This window comes from Felis catus, chromosome X (assembly GCF_018350175.1).
Source record: "Felis catus isolate Fca126 chromosome X, F.catus_Fca126_mat1.0, whole genome shotgun sequence".
NCBI classification, from domain to species: domain Eukaryota; kingdom Metazoa; phylum Chordata; class Mammalia; order Carnivora; family Felidae; genus Felis; species Felis catus.
This window is the reverse complement of record NC_058386.1, coordinates 20,877,351-20,890,000: the sequence shown is the minus strand read 5'-3', so window position 1 is coordinate 20,890,000 and position 12,650 is coordinate 20,877,351. Positions and strand designations below refer to the sequence as shown.

The following is a 12,650-nucleotide window of genomic DNA, read 5'->3' as shown; positions in this document are numbered from 1 at the left end:
CATGCTTCAGAGTTTGGCTCCAAGTTCCCAGGGATCTTTGTTTGACTTAGGTGAGCAGTGTCACTGCGGGCCCTCATGTGCCATGTGGAGTGGCTGAGATGGCACGGGTCACTGCCGTGCAGGTCGGGGCCACTGCCATTCAGCAATGGGCTGGAAGAACTAATGAGAGGTGGGAACAGGCAACCAATCTCGAGTCCACACTGGCCTCTCCAAAGCACAGCCCATAATGCCAAATGCCAAGACCTTCATCAACTCTTCTCTAGTGGCCCAAGCTACAAGTGGTCTGTGCTTCCCCTGAATGCCTAGAATCCTTTATTTTACCTGTCTTGGGACATGCACTGTGCTGTCCACTAGTCTTCCCTACCATGGTGAAATGGACAAAATGGCCCGGGCTATAATGTGAGTAAAGGAGCCATGGCCTAGTCATCCTTGTATCCCTCACAGTGCCCATTATGACGCTGAGCCCAGCAGGCTTCAACATTCAAGTATCCAATGAATGCACAGGTAGGCTGGGAGCATGACCCACTGGTGATACGGTGGAATGGCGCTCCATCCCAGAAGAGGTGGTTCTTATCAGCAGACAAGATAATAACTTACTTTGCCTTTGGTGTGATCTTACTTTTTAAATTTTGTTAATTACGTTATAGGAAATATTTAAGATTTGCAAATGATGGTCGCATATGTATGTTCTTCTAAGAGCTTGATCGTGAAAAAAGGCAAGAGTCTTGGATCAACAAAGTGATACCCAAGGCACCTGCTGGTGACATCATTCTACTCGCAAACCACCTATACTTTATCCACCCCACCCCCATCTTTTGTAGGCCTGTCAAAGGCACCCCTGACATTGCTTGGCCTGCTGTTGCACTCATTTCTTGGGTGTAACTGGACCCTATCTATTGACAAAAACTACCTTCTGTAACCTGTGTGGGATATGGGGTCATTTTTTTAAAAGGGAATTTTTACTTTCCAAGTGAATCCAGGAACATACTGGGTTAACCATGTTGTCTTGTTTTAAACACTACTTTCAGAGATTAAATTCTAAATTCTCATTCTTCAAATATCTATAGTTTCTCAGGACAAATGACAAAACTGCCCAGACAGGCACATGCCTGCAATTTGATCAATGGCCATGAAGAAATGTACTTGACGGTTATTATACAAATTATTGCTCATTAGAGGAAAGATATTACATAATTCTAAGTACTTTTATGCATGAAATATAAATTTATTAAAAGATGAAATTCAAGGATGAGCTTTAGACTACTCTTATCACTGGCCTGTTTTCTTAGGTACAGAAGACTATGTGGATGTTGTAGCATACTGTGAATATTTCCTCTACAGACTATGGAGGGATTTCATTAGAACAAGAGAAAAAAAAACCTATGGTCTAGAGAACAAAAGCTAAGAGTTCTAAGTTTTTGTGGCCATGTTTCCCATAGGGCTATTGTGTAAGAAGAGTAAGACTATATTTTTTTCTGTTCACAGATGGAAAAGAGTAAAATTTCGCTTTATTTAAGCCCAATAGCAATAATCTTGCATGGGTTTCAGAAAAATGATACATATTTTACTGTGGGATAATGAGGACCATTAGTTATTAGAGAGAACAAATTATTCTCTTTCAATTCAACACACTTATTCATTCACTCATCTAATAGACTATCCTCTCTCCTTTGCACTAAAACGGCCTTCCTATACAGAACACCTGGCCATGCAACATGCCAGCAGACAGACCTCAGGAGGTATCTTGACAGGGAGAAATAGTCGGAGAATTTCCAAAGTGAAGCCACAGGATAAAACCAACACTTGATGCTTGCCTTTCATTTCAAGGAAAGCAGTATAAAAGCAATAGAAAAAGAAAAAGGTGGTGGAAAAATATACTTGCTCTCCACAAAAGAGTCTTAAAAATAAAAAATCATGAACTTAATAATTTTCATAAATGAAATTATGCCATTATTCCTGATTTCTTTGTACTAACTAAAAGGACAAAGTATCAAACTTCACTGAAGTTTCAACACTGTAATACATTTCATTAATCAAAGATAAAAACTACATTAAAAGCAAGAGAGTTATTTTATGTCTGTGATTAGGCAGTTGGAGAGCCTGTATTTTATGTATACATTTGTACACTTCAACTTATTTAACATTGTCAGTTCACGAACTGTAGTTTTTTTTCATATAAAGAAAACAGATTTAGAATTTTAAAAACAAATTACAGTAATTTTATGCCTACAGCTTGCACCTCTTAGAAACCATGCACCCCCTTACACTCCTCTTACTTTTCCCCCACCTCCCCACCTCCTCCACTCTCCTCCGCCCTAAAACCACAGGCTAAGGGAGAACTGGTAACAGGGGCCTCTAATCCCCTAGTGAAAAACAGCCATCCTGATTTTTCTCTGGGGGGGCGGGGGAGGGATAAAGGATGCAGATCAGAACATGGCTCCTGCAGAGGGCAGGGAGCAAAGGCGGGCACAGAGCCGCCTGGGGAGCTTCCAAGTTTTCTACAGACCTTCATGGTCCACGACATTTGCAGTCCTGCACTTCATGCACGTGGACCTCCTATGGGCAAAGAGGGAGAGAGAAAGGACTGGGGGTTTCTCACTAATACAGGCAGAGATGCGGACAGCGCCGGTAACAACAGGAGCTGCCGTGGGAGCAGAGGACGAGCACAGGACGAGGGGACAGCACAATGGAGACAACTTCACAGGCCCTCGGCCGAAGACCCACTGCCAAGCGGCTCAAGATAAACACTGGAAGATAAAAAGGGGGAGTCGCAGCAGCTCCTTGGGAACCAAAGACAGATCTTCCCAGTAGCTCTGAGTGGCTACCTGGCACCAAGAGGTGGCGGGTGATGGGCTAGGAGAGGTGGAGGCTGGGTGGAGCTGTGCCCAAGTACGGAGGGCTCCGGGCGCACAGTGAGCCTGGTCAGTAATAACATGAACCCTCTGCAGACAGGACCCACGGGGCTACCGGCTTGGAAAATGAGTTGCGAAAACTGGATTCATAAGGCAGAGCCTGTGACCACAGGGCAGTGGCAATTAGGATCAAGTCTGTCTTTAAGCAAGTCAAAATGTGTCCACTGTTTAACTTAGAACTACCTTAAATATGACCCCAGAACCGACAAAATCCTTCTGGGTCCCTCTGGGACCAGTACTGAGATGCACGAGCGGGTATCGGGTTACCCACCAGGCAGGCTCCACCACCCTTCCCTCGAGGCTCGGTGCTATGTGTCACTCGGGGCCGGGGCAGGGGGGTACTTCATCCATCTACTCCTGCTCAGTGCCGGGCCACTGGGAAATTTCACACCAGGGAAGGAAAGGATAGCAATTAGCCTCTAGAATAGGTTCTTGGTGAGGTGGTACAAATGGAAAAACTGGGAGCCCTACTCTTTCAAAAAATGGTTCTTCTTGGGGGGTTTTTACTGCGAATGTCCACTGGTGGGTGCAACAGGGAGAGGAGGGCGCATGAAGATGAAATTCCTGTGCCTTCACATCCACACCACTCCACTCCTGCTTGAAGAGCTGTGTCATCGCCTCTCAGAGCTAAGAACAGGTAGGAGAGGGTGGTGCAGCGGTGAAGAGCTTTGGAGTTCACAGAGAGCTGCGTCCCATCCAAACGCAGCCAGTCCCCTTACTAGCTATGTGACAAGACCGAGTTAGTTACCTCTCTGAGCCTCTGATTCCTTCTCTGTAAAATGGAGCGAATACAACACACCCTCATGAGGTTCTTGCAAAGATTAAACGAGATAACATATACAAAGTACTCAGTACGGTATCCGACAGAGCAGCACCCAATGTGGAGATGAGAAAGAAGGAAGCTAACAACTACTGTGCGCTTCGATGCCCCTCTTCCCCGCTGAGGATTTATAAACATCATCAAATACAATTCAACTCTGAGAACACATTATATGACGATTTGGGTAGCAGATTTTATCATCCTAATTATGTTCTGCTTAGGCAAAGGTCAAAAATAAGTTTCCACTTCCAGAGCAGACACTGGCAGAAGAGTGGAGTCAGGGCTAGCAGCTCAGGAAATGCTCACCAGGGGCAGGATGGCACACATCCGGGTCCACACATGCAGAGGGAGCACTAACTACGTATAAACCTTAGGGACTGGAGAGGCCGTGGACACATTTATGCAGAGGCCGGGCAGGAGCGCAGGGCGTGGCTGCTAACAGCACCCTCTCTGCTCCAGGCCCGGGCAGAGGTTCACCCGTGCATCAGCCTATTACCCCCTCAGAGCAACTCTGCCTTACAATTCCAGAAACCAAGGCTTTGAACAAGGTTTGGAGGCTTGTGAAAGCCACAGAGCTTGTGAAACACAGAACCAGCATGGACACCCAAGTCCCTATGATGTCAACACCCATGTCTTAAGTCAGACATTTCAATAAGAGGGGGAGAATTTTCCATGAAGTAGGGACAGAATGAGCAATGCCACATTAAGGGGACCCTAAGTATACCGATTAAGAAATAAGGCTAAAAATACAGATTGGAGCTCCAAAGTTAGAGTCTACAACTGCCAGAGTTAAAGACTGTGAGATGTCAGTGGCACCTGGACTTCACTTACAGATTGTGAGGCATCATCTAAGGACTTTATTAGGCAGTATTCTAAAAATACTCATCTTTGCGGACAATGGGAAAGAGAGTAGACATCTTAAAGCACTGTAACCCTTTCCATGCTGGCCATCTAGAAATGAAGTCAGAGCAAGTAACGAAATGCATCTGTAAGCAAGAGATGACAGTCTGGTGACACAGGAAAAAGTCAAAACACAGAAGTTTTGGGGTTGACCAATACCTCCTGGGATGATGACAAATTAGGAATCAGCTCATTCCTAGAAGGTAACAGCAAGTCTGGTTTTCAAAGAATTTAAAATAAAGTTAGAGTAGGATACTCACAGGGAATTGTATACTAAAAATTAAACCTTTTACTCTTACTCTTACTCTTTAAAAAAAGCTGTGTACTCTCACTTTATACAAAAATACATTTAGAGATAGAGACAAGATAAACCACCCATCACGATACCATCAATCTCCTTATTAATAGAAGTTCACCAATTAAAGCAACGACAATGTAAGCTCAGACACTGGAACTATGCCTACAATCTTCTCCTCCTCTCTTCCCTCGACATTTACTGACTGCGTGCCTACTGTGGAGCAGGCATGTGGCTACAGAGGGAGCAAATATGTGGGCTCCCCAGCCTATGAAGGGAGACAGAGAGTAATCAACCAACCACAAAAATAAATACCCAACTATAAACAAAGAAGTGCTCGACACATACTGTGCCGATAAACAAGGCTTGCAACAGTTGAGGGAGGACCATGGCTGCTGGTTTGGGCAGCCGGGTAAGAGGCTATGTGAGCTGGGGACACTTACCTAACCACGTTGCAATGAGGACAGCATCGATTCCGTCTATTGGCTCACAAATCCGAGCCACGACCGGGTGGATCTGCTGAGCCAGGTAGTACTGGGTGTCAATGGTTAAATTGTCCTGTTTCTGTAGCTGCTCGGGTGCATAGGCCCTCTGACTCGCACTGAGGTTTGACCCATCCTACAAAAGGACACGGCACAGGTAGCTGTTAAGAAATTCAATCACACATACTTGCCTGGCCACAAAGAGGGACAACAATTCAAATTTTATGTATTCAATTACAAACACCAAGAAGTCCTTTTGACCTATTGGTGAACATTTCATATGTATCTAAGAGTAGGAAGATCAAGGAAAACATGTCACCCACTGTCCAAGAATGTAAATCCAGCATGTGTTGTGTTCTATTTTTTGTTGAAACATGAAACCAACAAGATGGCATGACTAGATTAAATAATTCCACCTGCCATATCACAGAAGCACACTGAGAAGACTTGCTAACTATCAATCTAGCCAGAAAGGCCTTTTAGGAGCAATGAGAAAAGGCATGTGTGGTCCTTTTACCATGTGAAGACAATCCCTTCATGCAAGGATTCTAGTCATAATCTCATCTTAAAGGCCCCCCTAGGGGTAGTATTTTCTTTGAGGAGCTGTATTTATCGAGAAACAAATGAGCAAGCAGTCAAGAAAGGAGTATGAAACCCACAGACTAGTGACTCATATAGAAGATATAATAGGAATAAAATTAATGAGCTATCTTGGTGGAATGGCAATGCTCTAGAAGCAAAATATCTGGCCGGTGGAATGAAGGGCATGCCATTTCGTACTGTTTACATGGGTCTCCTCGAGGAAAGAAAGATGGGTCAGAGAGTATCTTTTCAAAGGCTCTTTTTAAAAAAAACAAAAAACGTTTATTGATTTATTTTTGGGAGAGACAGAGAGAGCAAGAGCTGGGAGGGGCAGAGAGAGAGGGAGACAGAGGATCTGAGGCAGGCTCTGTGCTGACATCAGAGAACCTGGTGTGGGGCTTGGACCCACGAACCGTGAAATCATACCGGGAGCTGACGTCAGACTCTTAAGGAACTGAGCCACCCAGGGGCCCCTCAAAGGTTTCCTCTTTATAAAAAGCCGTGGAAGGGCGCCTGGGTGGCGCAGTCGGTTAAGCGTCCAACTTCAGCCAGGTCACGATCTCGCGGTCCGTGAGTTCGAGCACCGCGTCGGGCTCTGGGCTGATGGCTGGGAGCCTGGAGCCTGTTTCCGATTCTGTGTCTCCCTCTCTCTCTGCCCCTCCCCCGTTCATGCTCTGTCTCTCTCTGTCCCAAAAATAAATAAACATTAAAAAAAAAAATTTAAAAAGCCGTGGAATTCTATATAATTGATCCACAGCCCTGTGGGTGAGGTCACCAACATCTGTGACTCTACAAGTCATCCAACAATTTGCTCCATACCTCCTCTTGTCAACAACAGAATTTTACATTCAGACTAGTCAATTTTTTTTTTTAATTTTTTTTCAACTTTTTTTTATTTATTTTTGGGACAGAGAGAGACAGAGCATGAACGGGGGAGGGGCAGAGAGAGAGGGAGACACAGAATCGGAAACAGGCTCCAGGCTCCGAGCCATCAGCCCAGAGCCCGACGCGGTGCTCGAACTCACGGACCGCGAGATCGTGACCTGGCTGAAGTCGGACGCTTAACCGACTGCGCCACCCAGGCGCCCCATAGACTAGTCAATTTTTTTAAATGTTTGTTTATTTTCGAGAGAGAGACAGAGGGCGAGGGGGGGAGGGGCAGAGAGAGAGAGAGACAAAGAATCCGAAGCAGGCTCCGAGGTGCCAGCACAAGAGCCTGACGTGGGGCTCAAACTCACACACTGTGAGATCATGACGTGAGCCGAAGTTGGCCGCTGAACAGACTGAGCCACCCAGGCGCCCCATCAGACAAGTCAATTTTAACTATTCACAATGCTCAGCTGCTCTGCCAAATAGATAACATGAACCCTATTCTTTCATTCCTGCTACACTCAGCCCCTTCTCAGAACCCAACCCAAGAAGAGGCTACTTGCACGCCACTGTCTTCACCAGACTGGAGGCAGAGGCCTCTTTATCTGGCAAGGCTCCTGAGGGAAACAAACGGAGATATTTATCAACTAGGTCCTACCTGGTCTGGGATATAATGAAACACCTAGAAAGAAAGCAAAGCCTGGATTGAAAAACTTGCCATTTAGTTTTTCAGGAGTTCACAACATGGTAAAAACAAATTAGGCAGAATTCATCAACTTTAATTGTTGCCCTTTGAGAAGTCTGAATCATGAGAGGAGGGTAAAATGACAGTTAAGGACAAAAACGGTGTGAAAAATCCCTGGGCAGCGTCTCTATGCACCACACCTGTATTGAGACTGACTTTGTTAACACACACCTGAAACTTGATTAACAGAGAATTCTTTTTTTTTTTTTTTTTTAAACCTGTCTGTCCTTCGGGCGCCTAGGTGGCTCAACTGGTTAAACATCCAGCTCTTAGTTTTGGCTCAGGTCATGATCTCGCGGTTTGTGAGATTGAGCCCTGCATCAGGCTGTGTGCTGACAACACAGAGTCTGCTTGGGATTCTCTCCCTCCCTCCGTCTCTCTGCCCCTCCCCCTGCTCGTGCTCTCTCTCTCTCTCAAAATAAATAAATGAACAAAAAAAAAATCTAGTCTGTTCTTAAGATTACAACAATGTTAACTACTTTTTAATGGTAAATAAAAATCAAATTGTAGAGGCAAATTTTTTTTGAAGGCATGTGAGTTACTTTCCAATATATTAGAAGATATTCTCAGAGTAAGGCAAGTTTTTAAAAAAGCAGTTGAAAATTTCTAAGCATATCCTCAAGTTAGGAAAGTTTTTATTTTAAATAACCACACAAAAGACCAGTTTTCACAATGACACAAATAGATTTCTTTTTTTTTTCTTTTCTAGCACGGAGCCCAATGCGGGGAGCTTGAAGTCACAACCTGAGATCAAGACCTGAGTTGATAACAAGGATCAGATGCTTCACTGACTGAGCCACCCAGGTGCCCCAACCCAATCATAGTTCTTGCTGTATTTAAAAAATCTGAGCCCAAACATGACTAGATTCAAAAGAATTGGTAAGACAGGTTTTGCTATGTTGTGTTGGAAAAACATTCAGGCCGTGACATAAGATATATCCCTCACAGACCTAATTCTCCAACCTAGCAAGATCCCACGGTATATGCAGTAACACACGGCATACGCTTTAAAAACTGATTAACAAGCAATGTTCGTCCTGCATTAAGTGCCTACGTAGTAATTCACAAAGTTCACAAAGTACATACTTCACAGAGACAACCAGGTGCAATCAATTCATTCAAAACTATGTCATCTTCAGAAGGAAACTAATGGAAAAAAGTTATTTAAATGGGTGTACAAGGGGGCCCCTTAAAACAATTATGTTAAAGGCATGCCTTATGGAAATTATGTCTAATGAAAGTTAAATAATTAAGGATTTAAAACTTAACCATTAAGTGGAAGTTGATTTAAGATCTCAGCAAATAATTCATGTAGGCTTTACAAGTCGACGAACTACAATATAAATCAGACACCAAAAACATTACTCTCTGAACTCATCTGAATTTATAGTCTGAGTAAATTATCAATAGAGTACTATAGTCGAATTTTAATTAGAAATTTTAAACAAAACGGAACCTGTCTAGGAGACAGACTATTTGCAGAGGACACCTTTGCTTAGAGCAGTAAAGTACTCTTCAAAATATCAAAAAGAGATTCTAAATAGATAGTTGTGTTTGGAAACAGAATAGTGTGAGTCCTTAAAAGCAAAAGAGGTAGGCAACTCTGGCTCACAAACATCCTCAAAGCGGGCTTGCCCCGCTGCCAGGGGATAGAGGCGAATGCAAGTCCTGCAGCTTTTCCTGGGATACAATGAGAAGGCTTCATAAAAAGAAACATGAACTGTAGTTTTAACAAGTAAGTTAAGGCCCAGCACCAGTGGATGGGGGAAATATTGACAATACATCAAAATGGATTTATCGCACTATATCAGCGTCAGCATTTTTTGAGCTTTTCTAGCTCAGTAAGACCCGAGAAAAAGCAAGCTTAAGACCTAATATCTAGACATCAAGGAACATAACCCGGACTTCTAAATACATCGACCACACTACCACACATCTCCACTCCAGGTTTAGCCAAAACATAATTTTGGCTGGATTTCATTATTAGATGTCATTTCTCAGAACCTATATGATTTTCAAAGCTGCATTGCCATCTGTTCCTGTCACTAATAATCTAAGAGCTTTTCCATGTATGTGAGATCATAAGTGAAACAAAACTAGCCTATTTACCAAAATCTTTATTTGCATAATATGAAAATTGTTTTTTTGAGATGAGACTTGTCAGAGGCAATATGCAAAGCACATTAAGGGATTGAGCGAGTCAGTCATTTATGGAAATATTTTCCTGCAGGAATTGGCTTTCTGTAACAGTTCTTAATCAAGGGTAACCCTAGGAGGGAGACAGAGTCAAGTGCTGATTCCTGTCCATGTACTTAAATCATTTGTTATGTACGTCATCTGTGATACCGAGCGGATATTAGCAGCTAATTTTTAAATTCTGAAAAGACTCTATGTTTTAAAAACACACTGACTGTAGTTTGACAAAGATCAATCATAATGCAATGAAGTTCAAGGCTTATCTCATTTTTTCCACTGTAATGACAGAACGCAATAATTAATTAAAAACAAAGCCTTACACAGATGAATTATGCCTTTTGATAAGTATACCACACCACAATTAATTTTAAAGAATTTGGATAGAGGCTGTGACTTTTTTTTTTAATAGGAGAAAGAGATGAGACCTCTCCTTTGCTCCAACTGGAGTTAAGTGCGTTCAAAGAAAAAAACTACTCTTCTGTCCTACCATCTTTCCCCATCCCTGTTAAAGGCAGGCTCCTCTCCAAAGAAACTGGTTAGTGGTATAAACTTGTGTTCCAGAGGGGTTAGAGGTTCCTCAGAGGTGCCTCATGGAAGAGGGAGAAGGCAAGGAGGTGGGTTCTAGGCCACCGCCACTCAAAATAAAGAAAAGACCCCAAAGTGGTTAGATAATTTGTGTTTTCTTCCTAAGGAATGTTTTTAGGATCCATCACTTTTCTCCATATTACCAAGTACTTCACACTTTTTTCAAGGGACTATTCGAACACAGGCTAGGGAAACATGCATCCGCTCTCTTATCCTGACAGTATTCCTAATGGAAACGATGGCAAAAGGAATAACAGACTCCTGCTGGACATGTGACCAAACTTACACACATTATCACTCAAGTCAGTTTAGGGGTGGAACAGCAACCACTGTCATGCATCTGTCTCACCAAGATAATTTCAAGTGAACCAGGACACTGGTCTTAAATGCTTTAGGAAAATTTTAATAACATACCTCATACCTCTGACTAAGGCTTCAAATATTATAAAACCAACCAGACTAACCCATCTCTTTACAGGACCAATTGTTTGGAAGAGCACGAAGCAAGACACTGTGGTGATCTGAAGTTTACTATAGGTTAAGAGGTCTGGGAGTCTTATTAATTACTACAATTTTACCTGACAGATGACATACGACACGGTATCTCCAGCTTTCACCTTTCTGCCTCCTTGAGAATTTATCCAGAGGGCAACATGTACATGAGGTAGGCTTTTCTTATCAGGGTAATCCTGGGGATCCTTGGTCAATGCCTAAAAGAGGAAAAGAGGAAACAAAAAGCGCCACGGTTTAAAATAAAACCCTTCTCACACAGATAGACACTAAATACATCTTTCCTAGAATCCTATCAGCCACAGAAACATAAGATGGACAGAAGCTGCATGTAGAAAACAGTGCCACAGTCCATACACATTCCATCCACAAGACTCCTCCCTCCTTCATTGAGTAACTAATATGACCAAATGGAACTCTGGCAAAAAAGAAATACAAGTTTATGGGCCATGGCATGTAATACTTGGCTATAAAAAAACTAAGACTATAAATTCAGTTTCCTGTGAAGCCTTTAGAGTTTCTCCTCATGTTTGCAGTTCTCTCCCTGAATTAACTGGTTAGTAAGGACTGATGCAGAGCAGTTACTCTGACTGAACGGTGTTTCCCAAAGGCTTCTCTAGCCTACATAAATCTCAAAGGTGCCAGAAATCGGTGGACTTAACACTCACTTTCAGCTCCAGAAAGGCAGAATGAGTGAGCTGCAAGCACAAAGTCGGCCCCATGAGGGCAGGAACAGGTCAGCCTTGCTTGCCGCTGCATCCACAATGCTCACGACCGTTCTTGGCGTGCAAGGGCAACCCAACGTTTGCAGAATAAATGATTTTGCTCACTCTGCAATAATTAACTAAGTTCAAGCACTGTAAAGTACTGAGAGATGAGTAAGACGGTCACTGGTTCTAAGTCATCTGCTATTAGAAGATTCCCCATTCCACAAATGAAACCTCAAAAATAAGCTACATGTGCCCTAAGGGAGATGTGGAGCAGTGTTAGGGAGAGAGTTTAGAGGCAAAGATCACCATCATCTGAGAATAGAAATCATAGGAGAAAAAACTTGAGCTGGCATGTGAAGAAAAACAGGATTTTAAGACAAGGTGACAAGAGCAAGAACATTCTGGGCAGAGATAAAAGCAAAAGTTCAAAGAAGAGGTGACACAGAATACAGTCAACTGGACTAGAACTCAGTATGCACAAAGGGGAGAAGGGAGGGATCTAGCCCTGTGGTGGGTTTCAAAAGACAAGAGGAAGGGCAGGGAACAGGGCGCCGCATGACTACATCACCTAAATGTGCTCTGCAGACCTGTGGGGGTTCCGGGCACCCTTTTAGGAAGGTGAGAGGTCAAAATTATTCTTCTAACAATACTGTTGGCACTGGTAATGCAGAAGCAGTGGTAGGTAAAGATCCTGATGCCTCATAAACATGAACGGGGGCTGCCACACCAAAGTGTGGCACCATTCCTGGTATTCTTTGCCACCACGCGCTCAGAGTTCTCAAAAGAAAAAAAAAAGAAAAGGAAAAAAGAAGAAAGAAAAAGCAAAAGAAACCAGTTTCACGTGAGAATGTCCTTAATGGGGTGCCTGTGTCGTTCAGTTGGTTGAGGGTCCAACTCTTGATTTCTGCATGGGTCACGATCCGAGGGTCATGGGACTGAGCCCCGTGTCAGGCTCCGTGCTGAACGTGGAACCTGGTTGAGACTCTTGCGCGCTCGCTCGCTCTCTCCCCCCCTACCCCATTCACACACGCACTCTCTCTCTC

General features: G+C 43.4%; 1 protein-coding gene across 3 annotated transcripts in view; it reads right to left on the bottom strand.

Moving 5' to 3' along the window:
* POLA1 (DNA polymerase alpha 1, catalytic subunit) overlaps positions 1–12,650 on the bottom strand; it is a 302,724-nt gene that overhangs the window by 163,565 nt on the left and 126,509 nt on the right. For all 3 annotated transcript variants that reach the window (XM_006943631.5, XM_019823691.2, XM_045051163.1), the window contains exons 31-32: positions 10,966–11,097; positions 5,371–5,545 (exon numbers count right to left, since the gene is read on the bottom strand). In XM_006943631.5, coding sequence (XP_006943693.1) covers positions 5,371–5,545; positions 10,966–11,097 — 307 coding nt within the window. The remainder of the gene's footprint in view (positions 1–5,370; positions 5,546–10,965; positions 11,098–12,650) is intronic.